At 51.8% G+C, this 20,486-nt stretch overlaps 1 protein-coding gene across 6 annotated transcripts; it reads right to left on the reverse strand.

Annotated features, from left to right (window-relative positions):
• Window positions 1-185: 185 nt before the first annotated feature.
• Window positions 186-13,311, reverse strand: MAVS (mitochondrial antiviral signaling protein). 6 transcript variants are annotated; one of them, XM_046678625.1, is made up of 7 exons: window positions 13,229-13,311; window positions 9,916-12,686; window positions 8,327-8,501; window positions 6,942-7,114; window positions 6,028-6,184; window positions 2,778-3,295; window positions 186-1,846 (listed from the first exon to the last, which is right to left on the reverse strand). In XM_046678625.1, the coding sequence occupies exons 2-7, from the start codon at window positions 10,030-10,032 to the stop codon at window positions 1,391-1,393; spliced, it is 1,596 nt and encodes a 531-aa protein (XP_046534581.1). In that variant the 5' UTR covers window positions 10,033-12,686; window positions 13,229-13,311; the 3' UTR covers window positions 186-1,390. The 6 variants fall into 6 exon arrangements, with proteins under 6 accessions (XP_046534581.1, XP_046534586.1, XP_046534582.1 ...); XM_046678630.1 differs by having other exon boundaries at window positions 9,916-10,086; window positions 13,229-13,305; XM_046678626.1 differs by having other exon boundaries at window positions 9,916-10,106; window positions 13,229-13,302.
• Between the last annotated feature and the right edge of the window lie 7,175 nt (window positions 13,312-20,486).

Consider the following 20,486-nt stretch of genomic DNA (forward strand, 5'->3'; position numbering starts at 1 on the left):
TGCCTCCCTCCCTACTCCCCAACAATTCCCCAATGCACAGGACAACATAAGGGGCAAATATAAAGGGGCGAGGCAGGAGGGTCTGGGTCTGCCTCTAAAGGTGTAGCCAAGTGCTCCAGTCCCTCTACATTTGAACAGTGATAATAACAACGTGTCCCACTCTTAGCAAATGCCAGGAACCATTCTAAGATTTATATAGATAAACTCATTTAATCCTCACAACAACACTAAGAAATATATGTATATATAAGTTTGCTATTCATCCCCAATTTACAGGTGAGAAAGCTGAGGCACAGAGAGGTTAACACCTTGCCCAAGAGCACAGAGCTAGTGAGAGACAGAGCAGGATGCAGGCCTAGGCCGCCCTACACGGCAGAGTTGCAGCCTTACCCCTGGGCACTCTGCCTCTTATGCCCTCACCTCTACCAGGCTGGGCAGGGGAGAGGTGGGGGAAGCATTTAGTGGCTACCTGCTCTGGGCCAGGCACTTGACAAACACCCGTATGTTTCAGTCTCAGAAGAACCCAGTGAAGGATGAGCCACGATCTTCACTGTCCAGATGGGGAAGCAAGACCAGAGAAATCTGATCATCTGCCAAGGCCACACAGCCCAGGAAGGGGTGGAGCTGAAATCCAAATCTTGGCCTGAGCTCTGTCCCACAGGTGCCCCCTCCCCAACCTTCCTATGGAGCTGAAGAGAATGGAGACCAGGAGGGAGGGAAAGAGGAGAGGGGGTGAGAAGGTTGGAGGGAGCTCTGGAGGTGGTCCTCAGGCCTAGCAGTTGCCTCGGGTCTCCCAGGGGTCCACAGGAATCTCCGGGCCTCCTCCCTACCCTTGCCTAGAAGAGCTGCATCCCTGGAGACGGGCCACCCTACGGCTTCTGGGGCAATGGCCTCAGGCTGAGCTGCTGGGGGCTGGAGCGAGGTCCTGTAGGTCCCCACCCACACATCTGCTGTTAGCTGCCAGGGACCAGGGCAGGATGGGGGGCATTGCCAACCTTCTGCACCCTCCAGCGGCACCTCGTGAGCCACAGACTTGGGCAAACAGGGATAAAGCCTGGACAGAGGCACCTCCCCCAGAGGACAAGCGCAACAACCCAGATTGCTAGGTGGGTGAGGTTTGGAGCACACCAGGTAGCCCAGAGCTCAGAAAGCTGAGGATGGTGAGGGAGCCACAGAGGGCACAAGCTGGGATGGAAATGCTGCCTCCCAGGATTCAGTCCAGGCATGACTCAGCCTCCTGCCAGGCCTGAGGCCCCCTGGCTCCCCTCTGATCCAGGCTCTGTCAGCCCCGAAAAAGGGACAAGGTGGGCGGGACAGCCCAGCTCCGTGGTTCAGGTCAGATGTACTGCAGGGAAGGAAGCAGACACAAGGCAGGAAGGGCCCAGGGGCGTCACTGGAGCAGGCGCCTACGGTACAGCGCAGCCAGGAACGCAGCCAGGATCGCCCCAGCTGCAGCCACCCCAAGCCACTGAACCCAAGGGACAGTCCAGCCACACAGTGTCTTCTCGAACTCCTGGAGATGCTGGTCAGTTTGCGGCCTGGGGTTGCCCTCCAGTAGGTCGGGACTGGGGTCCTCAGCCACATGGATCCTGATGGAGTCCACCGACCCTGAATCATACTCATTCTCCTCCGGGACGTTCTCAGGCCCTGTGCCCAAGCTGTCGCTGGAGCTGATGGCGAGGTCCGCGGAGCAGACTGACAATGGCTGGTTGTCCATCCGGGATATCAGCCTGCCGGGCTTGCTCAGCTCTGACTCTGAGCCCCAGTTGTTGGAGCTGCTGTCTGGCCAGGGCGAGCTGCCTCCAGCAGCCACAGCACCTGTGGGTGCTAAAGATGCTGGAGTCTCCTGGGAAAGAAAGGAGGGGCTGGAGTTGGCAGCGGGGCAAACTCAGGTTGGGTAGCCCCACTCCCAGGCCACGGCATGAACCAGTACCCAAGCCCCCAAATTCCCAGCCCATAGTGCCCTTGAGGCCACCCTCTCTTAAGGACTCAACCTATTGACGGTGCAGGAGGGCATGGGGGAGGAGGGGACCAAGGCCTGGCAGCAGCAGCAGCGGTGACCTCCTCCAGGGCAGTCCTCTCTCTACTCACCAGCCTGCCTGTGAGCTCACCCCCACCCCAGGGCCTTTGGTCATGTGCAGCCCCATCCTACTTTGACATTCTGCCTGAGCCTGAGGGCCATGGCCCAGCCATGGGGTCAGAAGCCTGGCCACATGCTCAAGGAGCCCCATGGACTTGGTTCCTCCAGGCAGACAGCAGCAGTAGAGTTACACATGCAGGCTCAGAGGGGACAGCTGTGGGGGCTGCTGGGTCAGAGCAGCCACTCCAGGCTGGATGGACTGGGACCGCAGTCTGTAAAACTCTGGTCATGGAGGGGCAGGCATGACTGGGATATCCATGGAAGGTCACGGATACCTGGTGGTGAAGAGCAAGGCATCGAGGCAGACAGGCCGCCCTGCTCTACCCCTCACAGTTTCCTCATCTATAGAATGGCACTGCTAAGCTTAACAGGGAGCTGTGAGCTCTACGTGGGTTAATGCATGTGACTAGCAGGGGTGACCCACGACACCTGAGCCTCCTGAGGCATCCTCACTTAAGAGCTCCAATGTTTATTACTACTCTAAAGGACACGGTATGGGATCTGGAGGAGGCTGGGTCTCAGCTGTCCCTACACCCTGGACCAGTGCAGGCTGGAAACAGAATGGAGACTGGAAAGAGTCCAAGGACAGGGCTGGGGGAAGGGGCCTGGATCACTGCTTAGAGGGCCAAGGACTCACCTCCTCAGGTCTCTGGCTGCTCCTGATGGTGCGCACGGTATTGGCAGGCACCTTGCTGGGCATCATGCTCATGGGTATCCTGTGGTCAGGAGCCAAGCTAGTAGCTACTTTGGGTGGCACTGTGCCAGCACGCGTTGAATTGATGGGCAATTTGGATGGTGCTTGATTGGTAGGCACTTTAGTAGGCATTGTACCAGGGGGCTTCGAGCTGGTAGGCAACTTGGAAGGTACTGTGCTGGGAAATGCTGGCTTCGTGGGCACTTTGGAGGGCACTGTGCTGGTGGTCATAGAGGTGGTGGGCACTTCCACCCCACTGGAGCAGATGGTAGCCTCAGCGTGGTCACCAGCACTCCCTGAAGAGGCCAAGATGGTGGAGGAGGAGGAGGAGGTGTCAGTAGACAGAGCTGACACTGGGGGTCCAGGCAAGCGGCTTGCCCTGGGGGTGGAACGGGCCAGAGGCTGGAAGGAGACAGTTGGAGACACAGGCCCACGGGGTGACGTGAGGCCGGAGACCATGCCTGCAGGTAGCAAAACAAAAGGGGAAACCCACCAGAGTGTTACCCTAAAGTCACAGTAGCTCTGGGAGCAGAGGGCTGGAGAAGGGTCCCCTGTGCCCCAGCTCAAGTCCCTTCTGCATCCAGGCCTCCTAACCTCCTACCCATGGAGAAGTCTCCACAGTTCCTTTGCTCAGGGCTCCCAGGCCCAAAGGGTCAACAGCTGCAGACACATCCTTGGTCCCGTCTATCCTCAGTCCTTGACCTGCAGCCCTAGGTCTGTTTTCTCACAAGAGTGAAATGGTCCGTCCCTAACGGTGTCTAGGAGCTTGAAGATCATTATCAATTATCCTCTCTGCTTTTTTTTTTTTTTTTTTTGAGGAAGATTAGCCCTGAGCTAACTACTGCCAATCCTCCTCTTTTTGCTGAGCAAGACTGGCCCTGAGCTAACATCCATGTCCATCTTCCTCTACTTTATACATGGGATGCCTACCACAGCATGGCTTTTGCCAAGCGGTGCCATGTCCGCACCTGGGATCCGAACCGGCGAACCCCGGGCTGCTGAGAAGTGGAACATGCAAATTTAACCGCTGCGCCACCGGGCTGGCCCCTATCCTCTCTGCTTTTTCTTCTCCTGCCTGGGACAGGGACAGGCCCCCTTTCCTCCTGTGTCTGCCTTTTCCATCTTCTCCTTAGCCTGGTAGAATTCTGGATGCTTCTCCCACTGCCATCTTTCCTCCTCGACCACCAGCAGGAGCAATCCTGGACCGGGGCAAGGGGCAGCAGGATGGCTCAAGCAGAAGAGTTCACACCAGTCCCGTGGCACCAGAGGCAGGCTTGGGGCAGTGGAGAGACAAAGCCATCCCTGAGAGGAGGGCCTGAACTGGGGGAAGCAAGAGGGAGCAGGTGGTGATAGTCCATAAAGGCAGTTATATCAGCATTCCCCATGGACTTCTCAGAACACACATTCCAGGCCCTACAGCTGACACAGGCCGGGAGTGATTCTGATGTGTCCCTGGTCCCAAATCGAACACCAAAGAATCTCGTGGGACCTGTGTTCACGCACGTACTGAAATCAAAGTGCCCTATGCCTCCCTGGTCCATGGCAGCCTTTCCTGAAAGGTGTTCCATGGCAGCGTCTCCTGAAAGGTGTTCCACGGAAAGCTAACATTGCAAAGTGCAAACGGGTGAATGGGGCAGAGTTTCAGGGTGACAGGAGAGTTAGGCACTAAGATGGCTTCTCTGAGCCTTTAACTGCTCACGTGCCTTGTGGCTGTCCCAGGAGCACTGAGGGCTGGCTGGGCACCAGTATGTGGAACACAGTTTGGGAAATAGCAGGGCAGAGAGAAGCCAGTCTGGGAGGTCAGAGTGGACAGCTTTATATTCCTGAGGGGGAGCACTGAGGTCTGGTGCGGGGGTCCAGGCCCCGGACTGATGAAGACCATACTTCCTCTGGGGGCTGAGAAGTTTTAGTGATTTGCTGGGAGCTAGAGACCCCTTTGGGGTAGGACAGTGCCTACGGGCTCCCCTGCCAACAGCTGGCCCAGCCCTGTATTCTCTCCTGCTCTGTCCTTCACGTCCTGGTGGAACCCTACAGAGTCCCTTTGGTAGAGTGCAGAAGTGGCCCTAATTCTCTTCCCCTACCTGTATTCATGCCCTCTGCAATGTGACTTTGTCAGGCCTCTCATCTAGAGACGGAATTTGTTTCCCTACCCCTTGGGTCTGGGCTGGCCTCGTAACTTGCTTTGGCCATCAGAATGAGGCAGGAGGAACACTGTGCCTGTTTTGAGCCTATGCCCCAGGAGACCCTCCTCTCTCAGAACTCTGCTCAGCTGCCATGAAATGGGCTTGTCTGCTTGAGGATGAGAGACTCATGGAGGAGAACCAGCGTGCCCCAGCCAACAGCCATAAGCAGAACTTATGTGTACACTGGTGTGTATACCAGAGGGAATTCAGCCAAAATCAGAAGAACTGCCCAGCTGAGCCAGCCCAAATTGCTGACCTGCAGAATCAAGAGCTAAATAATTAGTCATATTTTAAGCTACTAAATTTTGGAACTGTTTGTTACACAGCAAATGCTAACCCTTACATCCTCTAAGGAATTGGGTTGCTGGGGCCAGGCCCGTAGCTGAGCGGTTACGTTCACATGCTCCACTTTGGGGGCCCAGGGTTTCGCTGGTTCCAATCCTGGGCGCAGACATGGCACTGCTCATCAGGCCATACTGAGGCAGCATCTCACATGCCACAACTAGAAGAACCCACAACTAGAATATACAACTATGTATTGGGGGGCTTTGGGGAGAAAAAAAAAAAAGGAAGATTGGCAATAGTTGTTAGCTCAGGTGACAATCTTTTTTTTTTTTTTAAAGATTTTATTTTTTCCTTTTTCTCCCCAAAGCCCCCCGGGTACATAGTTGTATATTCTTCATTGTGGGTCCTTCTAGTTGTGGCATGTGGGACGCTGCCTCAGCGTGGTTTGATAGCAGTGCCATGTCCGCGCCCAGGATTCGAACCAACGAAACACTGGGCCGCCTGCAGCGGAGCGCGCGAGCTTAACCACTCGGCCACGGGGCCAGCCCCTCAGGTGACAATCTTTAAAAAAAAATAAAATTAAGGAATTGGGTTGCTCCCTGGCATGAACTCCCTTTCTTCCCACTCTTGCCTTCTAGGAGTCCAAGGAAGCCAGAGGGGCAACTCTAATCCTCACCTTCACTGGGAGGACAGAGAGGCCCTAGGACTCCAGTTTCCATGCATACCTGCTGAGTGGGTGCTGCCCAGTTCTGTGTCCTGCTTCTGAGGCCCACTTGAGGTCAGAGGGCTGGTGGCTGCCAGGTCAGAGGAGGGCTCCAGGGGGCCATCTGGTCTCCTCAGGACAGCCCCAGGGCTGGGTGTTTCTGGGGCTTTCCTTGAACTCTGCAAGAAGGAAAATGTGAATAAGGCAGTTGCTTCTCCCAGGAGCTGGCAAAGAGCAGCTTGTGCTCACGGGGCCTCAGACCTACCAGCCTCAGTGCATGCCATGGAGCACAGGAACCAAGGAAGCCCCTGCCTCGACTTTGATCGTTGCCAGACCCTCTGTCTACAGATAACCTTGAACCCACCTCATAGAAAACACACACACCATCCCACAGGGAGTCCCCATCCATCTGTCTGGCCCTGTAGAAAGGTCTCCCCCCCTGCAGCCACAGCACAAACCCCTTTCTTGAGCTTCCAGTCCACGGTTTGGTGTTTTCTGGACACCCCACTGCCCACTCATCATATCTCAATAGAATCGGTCATCTTTCCCCCAAACTTGGCTTTACTGGCAATAATTATAGCTCTACTAACCGCCCCCTACCCCAGCATCTCCTGCTTCCTCATTCCCCTCTCATCTGTCATCCCCTGGTCCCTCGACCCAGCTGAACATCTCACAAGATCATTGCAAAGACCTCAAAACTGTGACCTCACAGCTAGTTGATGACAGAGGACTGGGGGCTGCCACAGGGTAAAGCCCTGGTTGGCAGTCTGGCAGCTGGTCTGGGGGAGATCCCCACTGGGGGAACCCTGGGGTTCCTCGCAGAGATTAGGCAAGATTTGTGGTGGACAGGGAAGGCATTCTGGAAGGCTGGGTGAGCAGAAGTAGGCAGACAGGAACACAAAAGCAGGAGGCCCAAGATAGATTGTGAGGACACACCTCTCCCTCGGGCTCTGGCGGCCGCGTGTCCTGGACAGGCATGGGGTAACTTGGCTCCTCCCCTCTGTAGCCATTGTGGGGGGCGCTGGGGGCCTCAGCGGGGATGGAGGGCTCTGGAACCTCAGCAGGAACTGATGACGGCTCCAGTGGGGCTGGAGGGCGGTTAGAGGTCCCTGGAGGACAAAAATATAGCAGTGTCAAGGAGGAATCAGGGTTGCTCCCAACGACAGGAGAGCCCTGGGTGCTCTTGGACCTCCAGCTCCAAAGCTGTCTTGATGTGGGGTGCACTCCTCAGAGGAGACAAGCTTCACTGAGCGGGAGGCAGGAGTGGGAGGGAGAGAGGAGTTGGAGACGACAAGGAGAGGTAGGAGGGGGGCGCGAGTGTGTGGGGTGCCTCACGGGCCAGACTGGGTCAGCAGTCACCATTTCTCTGTCCCCAGGCATTCTGGGACTCAGTGGCTTTCTCTTCCTCATGGGTGGCTGTCACCACTAACTGATCCCTGACCTGATGCTGCCTCCTCAGCCCCTCCTCTTTGCCCCCAACCCCCGGCTTTTGTATTCAGGGTTGGGGGGAATACTGTTAATCTCCACAAATGAAGAGACACAGTAGGAGGGAGGGGAGAGAAAAGAAAGGGAAGAGGAAAAAAGGCCAACATGGGGATATTCTAAGGCTGTAAATCTGAGCAGGGTCTCAGGAGTTGTCTCCAGTCTGAAATATAAATAGTCTGCCTTGAGTTTTCTTCCTGTCTCGGCCCCTCAGACCTGACCTCATCAAATCCTCTCTGGCCTGGGCCTGGCAGGGAGCACTGAAAGGGAGCTGGGGAGTAACTGGGTCGCTGAGGTGGGGGACCAAGAAGGTCCTAAGGGAAACCAGGGGGAGGGGAAGAGATGTGGAGAAAGGAAGGAAGGAACCCCCAAAGGAGAAAGAGGAGGCAGTGAAGGGAGGAGAGGAGAAGAGAGGAGTGGAGAGAGGGAAGATGAGCCGAGGGAGAGGAAATGGGAGGAAGGGAGACAGGGGTGGGAGGCCAATGTCACAGCCACAGAAACTACAGGAGGCTCCATTTGCTGAGCACATAGGAAGTGCCTGGCGCCAGCTAAGCACTCAACATGCCATCACCCCATGGCGTCCACTGCAGCCCTATGAGCTAGATGTTGCCATTAGCTCCATTTTATAGAGAAGACCAAGGCTCAGAAAAATCCAGGGACTTGGCTAAAAGGACACAGCTAATAACTGGCTAAGCTGGGATCTACACCCAGGCTTGTCCACTGCCCAGGAGCGATGGGAGGGAAGGTGACAGAGGTGATAGGGGTACGGGGACAGGGAGAGCGGAGGCCAGGGGAATCAGGCAAGGGTTCGAGGAGGAGGGCCGGGGCAGGAGGCTCACGCGGCAAGCTGCTGTGGTATATGCGGGCCACTTCATCAGCGAGACCAGACAGCTCACAGGCCCTCAGTGCCCCAATGAGGGAATGCACCCAGCCGTTCCGCCGCCGAAGGCTGGTGAAGAGCTCCAAGAGGGTGTCCTGGTTCCCCCAGCGCTCATAGGTGGCCCGCAGTCGGTCCTGGAAGACAGGAAGACACAGCCCCGCTGCCCTGCTCAAGCCAGATGACCCTGCTTCCTTCCCTACTCAGGAGCGTGCAGCTGCAGAGGAGGGCCCTGAGAAAGCACAAGAGGGAGGTAGCCATCTGAAACTGGGTCGGAGCCCAGGACAAGGCCAGGGTTTGAGCCCAAGTTTCAAGGCAGCTACCAGGAAACGGGCTCTCACTGTGTTCCAGGCTCTCCACTCATGGCTTCGTGTGAATTATCTTACATAATGCTATTATTACTCCACTCTACTGATGAGGAAACTGAGGCTTAGCACATACGAACAACAATGAGACAGGAGAAATGAAAACCCACAGAAACGTTTACTGAAGAATGAGGGGGCAAGGTATCGTCACAAACCCCAAAATACAAGGGGGAGGGGCCAAGGCCCGTTAGCCACAGACCTGCATGCCACCCGCACCTGTACGGAGGAAGCAGAAAGCCATGGGATTCCATTTGAGAACTGCTAAAACTGAGGGGGGGCGTCTGGCCCACTTCACTAGGGGCCCACAGAAGTCCTAACAGGCTACTGTGGCCTGGTTCCCATGAACTCTCAAAACGGAGCCCCAGGGGCCAGCCCGGTGGTGCAGCGGTTAAGTGTGCACATTCCACTCTGGCAGCCCGGGGTTCACCAGTTCAGATCCTGGGCACAGACATGGCACCACTTGGCAAGCCATGCTGTGGTAGGTGTCCCACACAGAAAGTAGAGGAAGATGGGCATGGATGTTAGCTCAGGGCCAGTCTTCCTCAGTAAAAAGAGGATTGGCAGCAGATGTTAGCTCAGGGCTAATCTTCCTCAAAAAAACCCCCCAAAAACCCCCAAAAGATGGAGCCCCAGGCTCCCTGCCAGGACAGGGTCCCATGACAAGGAGAATGAAATCAAAACTGAGCATGGGGTCTTGCTGGTGGCATACTGATTAAATTGACACACTCCACTTCAGCGGCCCCCGGTTCGTGGGTTCAGATCCTGGGCACAGACCTACACATTGCTCATCAAGCCATGCTGAGGCAGAGTCCCACATACAAAATAGAGGAAGATTGGCACAGATGTTAGCTCAGTGACAATCTTCCTCACAAAAAAGAAAAGAAAAGAAAAGAAAAAAACTGAGCAGGAACAAGGACAAGAGAGTTGAAGAAAAAGAAGGTTCTGATAAAAGTGGGAGAGGTGGAGCCCGGAAATCTCAGAAAGCCAGCGCCATGTTTTTGAGAACTACACCAAAACAACACAAGAGGGAGCTCAGGGAAGTCGGAAAGGTCACCTTGAACCACACTTCATTGTGAAAGAAGTGTCAAGGAGAGGGAGAAGGAAGGAGTTGGCCCTGGCTTGGGTGAAGCTCGGAATTCCACAGTCCTGACCCCAGTGCATGGCTGGCCGTCACGCCCTGGCTCACCTGATCACTGGTTGTGAGGCAGGACAAGTAAGGCAGAATCTCCAGAACATGGATCCGGGAAAAATTGCTGTGATGCTGGCGGATATACTGAAAAGTCTTGTCCTCGGCAACCGTCATCGCTGTCCAGGTTCTGAAGTGACAGAGGGCTCTGGCCCACGAAGGGTGGATGGACTGAGAGACATGAAAAGAGACTAGAAGAAGATAGACCACATATGGCAGCAGAGGTGAGCGTGGAGTTGGACAAAAGGCAATTCTTTCTTTCTCGACTCTTTGGAATTTTTGCTTTTGTCTTGAATCATCCTATTTTATGATTGCCTGAGTCCCAGAGGCCCTGTGTGAATTTGCTTACAGATGAATGGAGGAACCAAAAAGAATCAGATCCAGAGGGTCTAGGGCCCGTGTGTGCCCTGTGGGTTGGCTAGGGTTGGGGAGCGCTCTGGCTCCCCCCACATCTGCCCCAGTTCTGTATGTGCCCTAGCTGCTGATAATAAGAGGGCTCCACCTAGAAATGCTGCTGCTTTGGGGTATACTGGGGGGAAAAAAGCAGCAGCCCAACACGATAATAACAGGATCCATCCTAATTTAAAGGTGAATAAAATGAAGTACCAAGAAATTAAGGGGCCTTGCTAGTTAGTAGAAGAGCAAAGAACTGAGGATCCAGCAGCAGGTTCTTTCCAGAACATGACGGCAGGCCACCACTAAAGATTGCTACATACATGTTCTTAGAGTAGGAGGCTGAGTTCCCCTCACTGTGTGACCTGGTGCAAGTTACCAGTCTTTTCCAGGCTTTTCCTTACCCCTAAAATGGCTCAGAGAGCTTGTTTTGACATTACAGTAGTTCGGTCTTATAACCTAAAATATAAAAGTGCCTCGAATACGAGCAACTGCCACCAGATGCTTAGGCAGCACTTACCACAATTTGCAATTATAGATGTGTTTGTTTCCTTGCATCTTATTTGCCTCTCTCACTGGGGAAAGCTACAGAGAATCAGACAGACAAGACCTCTGCCATCATCCAATTTATATTCTATTGGGGTGAGATAGATAACAAATCAGTAAACATCTACATAAATAAGAATTCCAAATAGTAGTAAAGGTTATAAAGAAAATAAAGCAGGGTAATGAGACAGAGCCCCTGGCCAAGGGCACGCTGCTGGAACCGCGATGGTCAAGGAAGCCTTTCTGAATTGGCAACACCTGAGCTGAGGTGTTCTTGGCTGTGAGAAGATTGGTGTTTCCAGCAGAGGGCACAGCAAGTGAGAAGTCCTAGGGTGGGAATGAGCTTGATATGTTTAAAGAATAGAAAGCAGGTCAGTGGTCAAGGTTTAGAAAGCTAAGGGGAGGGACAGAGATCAAAGTCAAGGAGGTTGGGACGGACCATTCATGTAGGGTGTTAAAGGCAAGGGCTTTGGGTTTTACTTGCAGTGGAAAAGGAAGCCATCAGAGCGATCTGAGCAGGGAAGGGAGAGGATCTGACTTACGTTACTCTCTGCCAGCAGCTGTGAGGCCCCTGGACTGTGGAAGGGCCAAGACGGAAGCAGGGAGACAAGTCAGGAGGCCAGGGCAAGGACACATTTTGGGGTTGGCTGAGATGGTGGTGGTGGTGGCGAGAGGCGTTTGGATTCCTGGTGTTTTGTGGATGTGGGAGGTGAGGGAGAGAGAAGAATCAAGGATGACTCCTCAGGCAGTGGGTGGATGGTTGGTGCATTTAACAGGCCAGAGAACCTGGGAGAGGAGCAGTGGCACAGAGGGGACTCTAGAGTTCCATTTTGAACAAGCGAAGCTTGAGATGCTTTTGGATGTCCAAGTGGGTTTTCAGGAAGGGAAGGGGGCGGAGGAGAGAGGGCCAGGCTGGAGTAGAAACGTGGGTCTCAGGCCTGTCTCTAGGAGACAGTTCTGCAGAGCAGAGAGTGCCCAAAAGCTGCTGAGGCCACCAATCCCTCGCCACATGGGAAACAGGGCAGCAGTCCTGTCTACCAGCTTTACAGCCTCACATTGCATGACTTCGTTTGCCAACTACCAGGAATGTAGCACAACATCCATGATGGGGCCACTGCTAATGACAGAGGTTAGGAGGATGGGGGAAATGAGAGTCCTCTGAGCCTTCAGATGAGCAAAGAACAACTCTATGGTGGCTAATAGACCCTTTTCTCCTTCCCCCATGGCATCCAGGAAGGTACCAGGAGGGAGCCAGGTGATGCATTCTTCTGCATCCCAGTCTCAGCCCTTTAGGCACAGAGTTTGGGGGGTATGGGGCTATGATGTGGTCCAACCAAAAACAAAGGAAGCCCGTATTTGTTCACGTTTATTGAACGTCCACTATAAGCTGGCACATCTTAAGTTGCTTTCACTTTATCCTTGCCACAATCCCATGGGAAGAGAAGTGATGCCACGTTGCACCGCTGACCACTGGCTCTGACATGACTTTGAACCCTGGACTTGCTGCCTTGTTGAAGCTCACCATACACTTCGCAGGGCACAGAGGCCCGTGCAGCAAGTGAGGCTCACACTGGCCCTGTCTTCAAGCCCTGGGAGGGGCCAGGAAATCTTTCAGACAGGGCTGAGGACATTCTAACCCCCCCTTCCACGGCAGCTGCCATTGCCAGGTCGCCGACCGTCCTTCCAGATGTTTTTGAGGTTCCACAGCAACCATACGGAGAACGCAGTTTTTGTTTTCCCGGCACCTCCTTCGCGTCTCAGAGAAGAGGGTTGGCAGAGTGTTTTGCACCGACGCGGCGAGGAGAGTTGCCGACCTGACTGCCCCGGAGACTCTGGAAAGAAATAGCCACCCACGCGGGCGGGGCGACGCCCCACCGCCTCGGCTCGGATTCCCGGATTCCTGGGCCGGACCCAGGTTCGCGGAGGGAGGGGAGACTGTTCTGAGCAGGTGTCACCACCAAGAACTGTCAAGATCCTGGGGAAGGCGGCAGCTCTCGACCCCCAGGCGCGGCCGCGCCCTCAGAGGTTGGTGCATCCGGGCTAGGCCTCACCAGAGGTCACCCTGAACCTGCGGGCGGCTGGAGGAGCCCTGCAGCAGAGGCCGGTCGCCTTCCGGCCTAACCTCGCCGAATCCGGAGCCACCCACCTCCTGACCCCGATGCTGGATGCGGCGAGTGGAGCCCTCTTTGGACCCGCTCTTCCCCGGCCCCGCGCGCCCTGTCCCCTCCCCGGCCCCCCGCGCGCCCCACACCCCGTGCGTGCGCCCCGGCAGACTCCGAGTCCCCCTCGGCTCCTGCCGCCACGGGCCACTTCCCCGAAAGGCGTCCGTGCACCCTGAGCCCAGAGGACCGAGCACCCGGGGCAGCGAGCTTACCTCGGGTAGCCACGACCCGGGGTCCTGCCGACCGCCGCTGCCAGCTCGGAACCGGCTCCCGGGAGGCCGGGGGGGGGGGGGGGTGGGGGGAGGGGGGAGGGTCTGGGCCGGGCCCGCGCGGCCATTGGCCAGGCGGCGGGGGGCGGAGCCTCGCGGCCGCTGGAGGCCTGGAGGCGGGGTGCTTGCCCCGGGTCTCGGGGCCTCGACCGGCGGGACCGGCGCTCGGGAGACCCGGGTTCCTGCTGGGGCGCGGGGAAGCGGATTATTTTCTTCCCTTCGTCTCAAGCAACTCCCGGGAGAAGTCCAGGGTGTGGCTAGAAACCGAGCGGGCGTCTGACCTCGGAGTCTGCGGCCGGCTCGGTCCCCACGCTTCCTATGCGCAGCAGCTTCTCCGCCGAGTAGCTTGAGGGGGCGAGGGTTTTTATGTTGTTCGCTCCTGGGCCTGGCACACAGTTAGTGCTCGATAAACGCCGAATGTCAAGCAAAATTCACAAGGGCGCGAGTGCCCAGCCTGGCGAGGCACATGCTGGGCCTGAGGAAGCAGGATCGGGGTGGGGGTAGGCGGGGGAGGTGGGTGCAGCGCAGGGGCGCCAAGGTTGGCTCCCCAGGCACGCTGGGTGTGGGCCAGAGTGCTGTGTGGGAAAGGCCTCTCCACCCAGGGATCTGGGGCCGGCATCTTCCTGCAGTGCTTGCCAACCCCCTCACGCTTCCTCTGGGGCAGAGCCCAGCAATTACTGAGCGCTCACTGTGTTCCTGGTACAGGCTTAAAGTCTTATACTGTAGGGCTCATTAAATACTCTCACAATAACCAGGTAGAGGTTTATTTTTCCCGTTTTAAAAAGAGATTAAAAGATTTGGGAAAATGTTTGGCAGCCCTTTCTAAAGTTAAATATGTGCCAATCCTATCACCCGTCAACCACTCCTGGGTGTGTGTCCACCTAAAAACACGCACAAAAGATGGTGTTCATAGTGGCTTTATTCACAACAGGAAAACTCTGGAAACAACCAAATGTCCATCGGCAGGAAAATGGAGAAACAAACTGTAATGTGCTGATATCATGGAATAGTATACAGCAGTGAAAAAGAACAAATGATTGATACACACAACATGGATGAATCTAACCGGGATGAATGGGCACTAACCAAGTCAAGCACAAAGAGTACATGCCACTGTTTCCAGTTACAAGGAAAGGTAAAATTCAAAAACAGGTAAACCTCATCTACATAAGTAGAAATCATTTCACTGGTTAACCCCTGGGGGATGGTGACGGATGGGCTACAAGGGAGCTTTCTAGGGGGATGGAGATGTTCTATATCTTGATGTGAGTGGTGGGTACATGAGCCTGGGCATATGTAAAAATGCATCAACTGTACACTTATTGTTACACTTTATACTGCAACTTAAAAAAGGAAGAAAGACACTGAGGGGTTAAGAGGTTTGGCAGAAATCATGTGCAAATGCGTCAGTACATACCTGTCTCCAAAGCCAGTACTGAATCCCAGACTGAATTGTAGGAAGATGCCTGGACACTCTTTAGGTAAGATTTTGTTAGTTTAGTGGGTAACTCTGTGGATATTTCACAATATTCAGCATTTACAAAGTGTTAATATCAGACCTGAACTCAACTAATAAAGTCAGTCCTGTCTTGTTTAGCCAAGAGAGGGTGAATATTGATTGGTTCGAGAATTGCTCCTGCCTGCTACCCACCCCAAGTCCAGTGACCTCATATCTAATTCGTGCAGGAAGAACATTGGGAGTGTGGTGACCGGCTTCCAAATGCTGTTGTCACCCGTCTTTGCTGCATCTCGCAGGGTATTAAAAAAATATAGCTTCCTCAAAAACACAATGAGATACTTTCTTAGTCCATTCGGGCTGCTATAACAAAAATATCACAGACTGAGTGGCTTAAACAACAAACATTATTTCCCAGTTCTGAAGGCTGGGAAGTCCAGGGTCAAGGTGCCTGCAGTTCCACGTTTGGTAAGGGCTGCTTCCTGGTTCCCAGACGCCGTCTTCTCGCTGTGTCCTCAAGGGAGCTCTTTTGGGTCTCCTAAAAAGAGCACTAATTCCATTCATCAGGGCTTCACCCTTATGACCTAATCACCTCCCAAAGGCCCCACCTCCAAATACCATCCCCTTAGGGATTAGGTTTCAATATATGAATTGGAGGGGTAGGCATAAACATTCAGTTTATAGCAGATATCAACCATTAGGGTGGCTATTATACAACAAACAGAAAATGACAAGTGTTGGCAGGGACGTGGAGAAATTGGAACCCTTGTACATTGCTGGTGGGAATGTGAAATGGTGCAGCTGCTGTGGAAAATAGTATGGCAGTTCCTCAAAAAATTAAAAATAGAATTACTATATGATCCAACAATTCCACTTCTGGATACATACCCAAAGAAATGGAGGCAGGAACTCAAACAGATATTTGTGTACCTACGTTCATAGCAGCATTATTCACGATAGCCAAAAAGTAGAAGCAACCAACCCAGATGTCTACTGATGGACACAATGTAGTATATTCATACAATGGAATACATTAAAAAGGAAGGAAATTCTAACAAATGCCATAACATGGTCGAACTTTGAAGACATTATGCTAAGTGAAATAAGCCAGTTGCAAAAGGACAAATACTGTATGATTCCACTTATATGAGGCCCCTAGAGTAGTCAGCTTCATAGAGACCGAGAGTAGGATGGTGGTTGCCAGGGGCTGGGGGAGGGGGAATGGGGAGTTTTTGTTTAATGGGTAGAGGGTTTCAGTTTGGGAAGGTGAGAAAGTTCTAGAGATGGATGGTGGGGACACATGCACAACAATGTGAATGTCCTTACTGCCACAGAACTGTACACTTAAAAATGGTTAAAAAGGTAAATTTTATATATATTTTGCCACAATAAAAATCCTAGCCTCAGTGGTTTCCTGCCATCTTGGCGGGGAACCAAAGGTAGACACAACATCACATCTATGGTATCCTTGCTAAAACTCATAATCTGAAGCGAATCATGAAGAAACATCAAACAAACCCCAAATGAGGGACATTCAACAGCTGTCCTGTCCAATACAGTAGCCACTTGCCACATGTAGCTATTTTAATTAAAATTAAATAAAATGTAAAATTCAGTTCCTCACCCCTGCTAGCCACATTCCAAATGTGATTTTCATGTGGCTATCATATTGGACAGCACAGATATAGATTTCATAATTTTCTATCTCCCAGAAAGTTCTACTGGATAGTTAAAAAAAAAAAAGTTATATTGAACAGCACTGATCTGCAGAATAACTCTTCAAAAATGTCAAGGCCATGAAAGACAAGACTGAGGAACTGTTCCAGATTAAAGAAGAATAAAGAGACATGACAACTGAAAGCAACGTGGCATCCTGGGTTGGACCCTGAAATAGAAGAAGAACATCACTGGGACAAACGGTGAAATCTTACTAAGGCTTTTGGACTAGTTAATAATATTCTATCAGTGTTAGTTTTCTTGTTTTGATCATTGTACTGTGGTTATGTAAGATATAAACATTTGTATTATTTTTGCAACTGTTTTCAAAGTCTGAAATTATTTCAAGAAAAAAATTAAAAAGTGAAATTTAAAAATCATCTTTTGACCCAGTCTGGCTATTTATATTATTTTATCTTATATTGTTGATTGCATTCTGCCCTGTTTCATGAGTAGAATTCATTGATCGTTGTCCATTTACTAGTGGAAGGGCAAGTCTAGAGAGTGATCTGTGCCCCAGGCCACCCGCCAGTGAAGGCCTCAGAGCCCCTCTCCCCCAGAAAGCTCATCCCCAAGCAGGTGGCCCATGTCCCCAGGCCAGTGCTCCACGGAGGGCTGTGGCTCACATGTAATGAGTCAGCAACCACCAGCTCATGTCTTCCCCCAGAGAGCAGAGTCAGGCCCAAAGATAGCGCCAGAGGGCCCCAAAAAGGGACATGTTCTGAGTCTGAGTCTCTTCAGAGAACGCTCCAAGACTGGAAAACAAAATATAATCCCTACCTTTACAACCTCGTTTCAAATAAGTTTTTAAACCGTTATTCTTTAAACTACTTTATTTTTTCAAACAATTTTATTACAAAAAAAATATATGCTCAATAAAGCTGGGGAAAAATTAATAGAGGCATATATATTTAATATGGGAAAAAAATAGAAATGTTTGATGAAGAAACCCAAAATCTGTACTCATACTGCCACCACCCAAAGCTAACTGCTGGTGACCCTCTGGAGTCTTCTCTTCTCGTAATTTCTTTTCTACAACACAAGGTCTCTGAGTCCTCTGGCTTCCTGAGGTCACCCTTGCCTTGACCAGCCACATGAGATGGGCCAAGCCGTGATCTGGGACATAACAGGGTCTGCTATAAGCCCACCTTACCTCTTAGGGGTCTCAGAAGGAGGGGGAGCTTGGTTCATGTCAGCTCCTGGGTCAGTCCCTGCTACAGCTGGCTCCTTCAGGGTTATCCAGCCCCTGTGGTCAGCATGGCCTCCTCTCTGGCCTCAGGGCATTGTGTTGCTGGTCACCTGCCACTCAGGAGCTGCCATCCTGCCCTTTGTTACTGAGAACCACTGATATAGGTTGCTTGGCACCAGACATTTACTGGAGGTTTCATGGGAAGACAGGGAAATGAGCCCATGGGCAGGACATGCCATCGAAGTTAGAAATCAGAGTTCCTAAAATTCACGGGCCTCCTCTAACACAGCAGACTTCTCCTGGGCCACATCCCTCCATGGCCCCAGCTTCCTGCCACACTGTTCCTGCCCTGCTTGCTTTCGGCCCCTCTTATTATTTTTTGTCCTAGGGCCCCTCCCCCAGGATTTGGAATTCAGTGCAGAAAACAGAAACTACCATAGGTATTTTGTGCATGGAAGGGTTTTGTTTCTCGAAGCATGATTTACGTTCCGTGAAATACATCCATCTTCAGTGTGCAACTTGATTAATTTTTATCCAAGTAACTACCTGTGTAACCAGCACCTGGATCAAGATCTGGAATATTTCCATCTCCCCAGAAAGTTCCTTTGTGCTCCTTATCAATCTCCACCTCCAATCATTATTCTGATTCCATCATCATAATTTATTTTGTCTGTTCTTGAATTTAATATAAATTAAATCATATACTACATACTGTTTTGTGTCTGGCATCTTTCATTCGACATGTTTTTGACATCCATCTACGTTGTTGCATATATCAGGAATTTGCTCTTCTTCATTGCTGAGTAGGATTCTGTTACATGCATATACCACATTTTGTTTATCCATTCTATTTTTAATGGAATATTTATGAATAAAGCTGCTATGAACATTCATGTATAAGTCTTTTTGTGGAATTATGCCCTCATTCAAAAATTGCAGGATGATAGGGTAGTTTGGCTTTATTAGAAGCTTCTAAACAGTTCTCCAAAGTGGTTGCACCACTTTACATTCCCACCAGCAGTGTAGTGAGGGTTCCAGGTACTCCAGTCCAGTCCACTTCTTCACCAACACTTGACATGATCAGTTTTTTCACAGGAAGGAATTTAATGCAGGGAATTACTGGTTACAAAATTGTGAGAGGGGCTGGAGGAACAGGAGTCAGGGGGCTGCCCCTGGAGTAACTGAGTTCAAGAGCACATCACCACAACCATAATCAGAAGTGAGGAGGAGGCCCCTGCTGCCACCCCTAGCTCCACACGGCTCTGTCTCGACATCTGCTTAATGCAGGAATGCTGAGTCTGACTGCTGAGACTGGCGGGGGCCCTCCCGTCTCCGTGTCCTTGCTCTCAGAAGTGGCAGCAAGAAGATAGCCTCTAGCCCCCCAAATCTCTGAGGGGGCATCTAATTGTCAGACCTTAGTTTATATTCATCACTCTAGTAGCAAAGATGTCTTGGAAATGTATTCTTTCAGTTTCCAGTCTCTGCGAAATATAGGAGAGCCCCCTATAAGGAGGTAGAGGGAGACAGTTGTGTTAGTTGGCTTTTGCTGAGTAGAAATCTACCCCAAAAGGTAACAGACTAACATAGCAACCATTTATTTAGCTCAAAGTTCTGCAGGTTGGTAATTTGGGGCTGGGCTCAGTTAGGCAGTTCTCATCTTATCTGGGCTCACTCATGCTTTTGTAGTTAGTTGCCAATTCTGTTGGGAACTGATGGGCCTAGGATGGGCTCAGCTGGGATGGACCATCTCTGCCCTACGTGGTCTCTCATCCTCCAGCAGGCTAGCCTAGGCTTGTGTTCATGATGGCTGGGCAGGTTTCTGAGAGAGAGAAATGTGCTCTTTAGGCCTATCAGAAGGCATATCACTTCTCCAAAATGGCATATCACTTCTGCCACATTCTGTTGGCCAAAGCAAGTGACAAGGCTGGCCCAGATTCAAGGGGAGTGGAAACAGACTCCAGCTCTTCCAGAAGAATGTAAAGCCACTTTGCAAGGGTATGAATAAAGGGTGGGATGAACCGCCAGGGCAATCTACCACACTCATCCACAGAACGCCCCATACCTCCCCGTCCTGGAACTAGCCAGCAATCCCAGGTACCTTGTTTCTTTTTTGTGCAAAGCAATAAGATTCCCTGTATCTTGCCTTTTCTTTTCTTTATTTTGTCCTGTCTCCTGGATTCCTTAACTTTATTTTCCAAATCTTTTTTTTTCTTTTAGGAAGATTAGCCCTGAGCTAACATCTGCTGCCAATCCTCCTCTTTTTGCTGAGGAAGACTGGCCCTGCACTCACATCCATGCCCATCTTCCTCTACTTTCTATGTGGGACGCCTACCGCAACATGGCTTGCCAAGCGGTGCCATGTCCGCACCCGGGATCTGAACCAGTGAACCCCGGGCTGCCAAAGCAGAACGTGTGCACTTAACTGCTGCGCCACTGGGCCGGCCCCCCTAATTAATTTTTAATGTAAGCAATAATATTTTTATTTTCTGAGAACTTCTTGTTCTCTGTTGTTCTTGCCTTTGCTTTATGGATATGATATCTTCCTGAAGCTAATTACTGAGAATAGTAGTTAGAGAGCCTTTTTTGTTTTGTTTTTTTTAATTCTCTTATGTTCCCTGCATGGTTTTCCTCTGAAACCACTCTTTGCTGTTTGATTATTTAGTTTCTCTTTTATGTTGCAAGCTTTCCCCGAATGTCTGGTGAACTTTGTTTGCATTAAAAACGAGGCAATAAAAAGCACTGAGGAAGTTCTGTGCATATCCACTGGTTGGCTTGCTTTTGGGAGGGGCCAGGTGGGGATGGGCCTGTAGAAGAGCCCCTGCAGGCCAGAACGCGAGGGT

Source organism: Equus quagga, chromosome 12 (genome assembly GCF_021613505.1).
Source record: "Equus quagga isolate Etosha38 chromosome 12, UCLA_HA_Equagga_1.0, whole genome shotgun sequence".
Lineage (NCBI taxonomy): Eukaryota > Metazoa > Chordata > Mammalia > Perissodactyla > Equidae > Equus > Equus quagga.

Bases quoted from the DNA above. Each gene is read 5' to 3' on its own strand.
- MAVS (XM_046678625.1), bottom strand. From the start codon at position 10,032: ATGACGGTTGCCGAGGACAAGACTTTTCAGTATATCCGCCAGCATCAC. The intron at 7,115-8,326 runs GTGAGCCTCCTG...TTTGTCCTCCAG, and splicing joins ATACCACAGCAGCTTGCCGC to GGACCTCTAACCGCCCTCCA. The intron at 1,847-2,777 runs GTGAGTCCTTGG...TTTCTTTCCCAG, and splicing joins GCAGCCAGAGACCTGAGGAG to GAGACTCCAGCATCTTTAGC.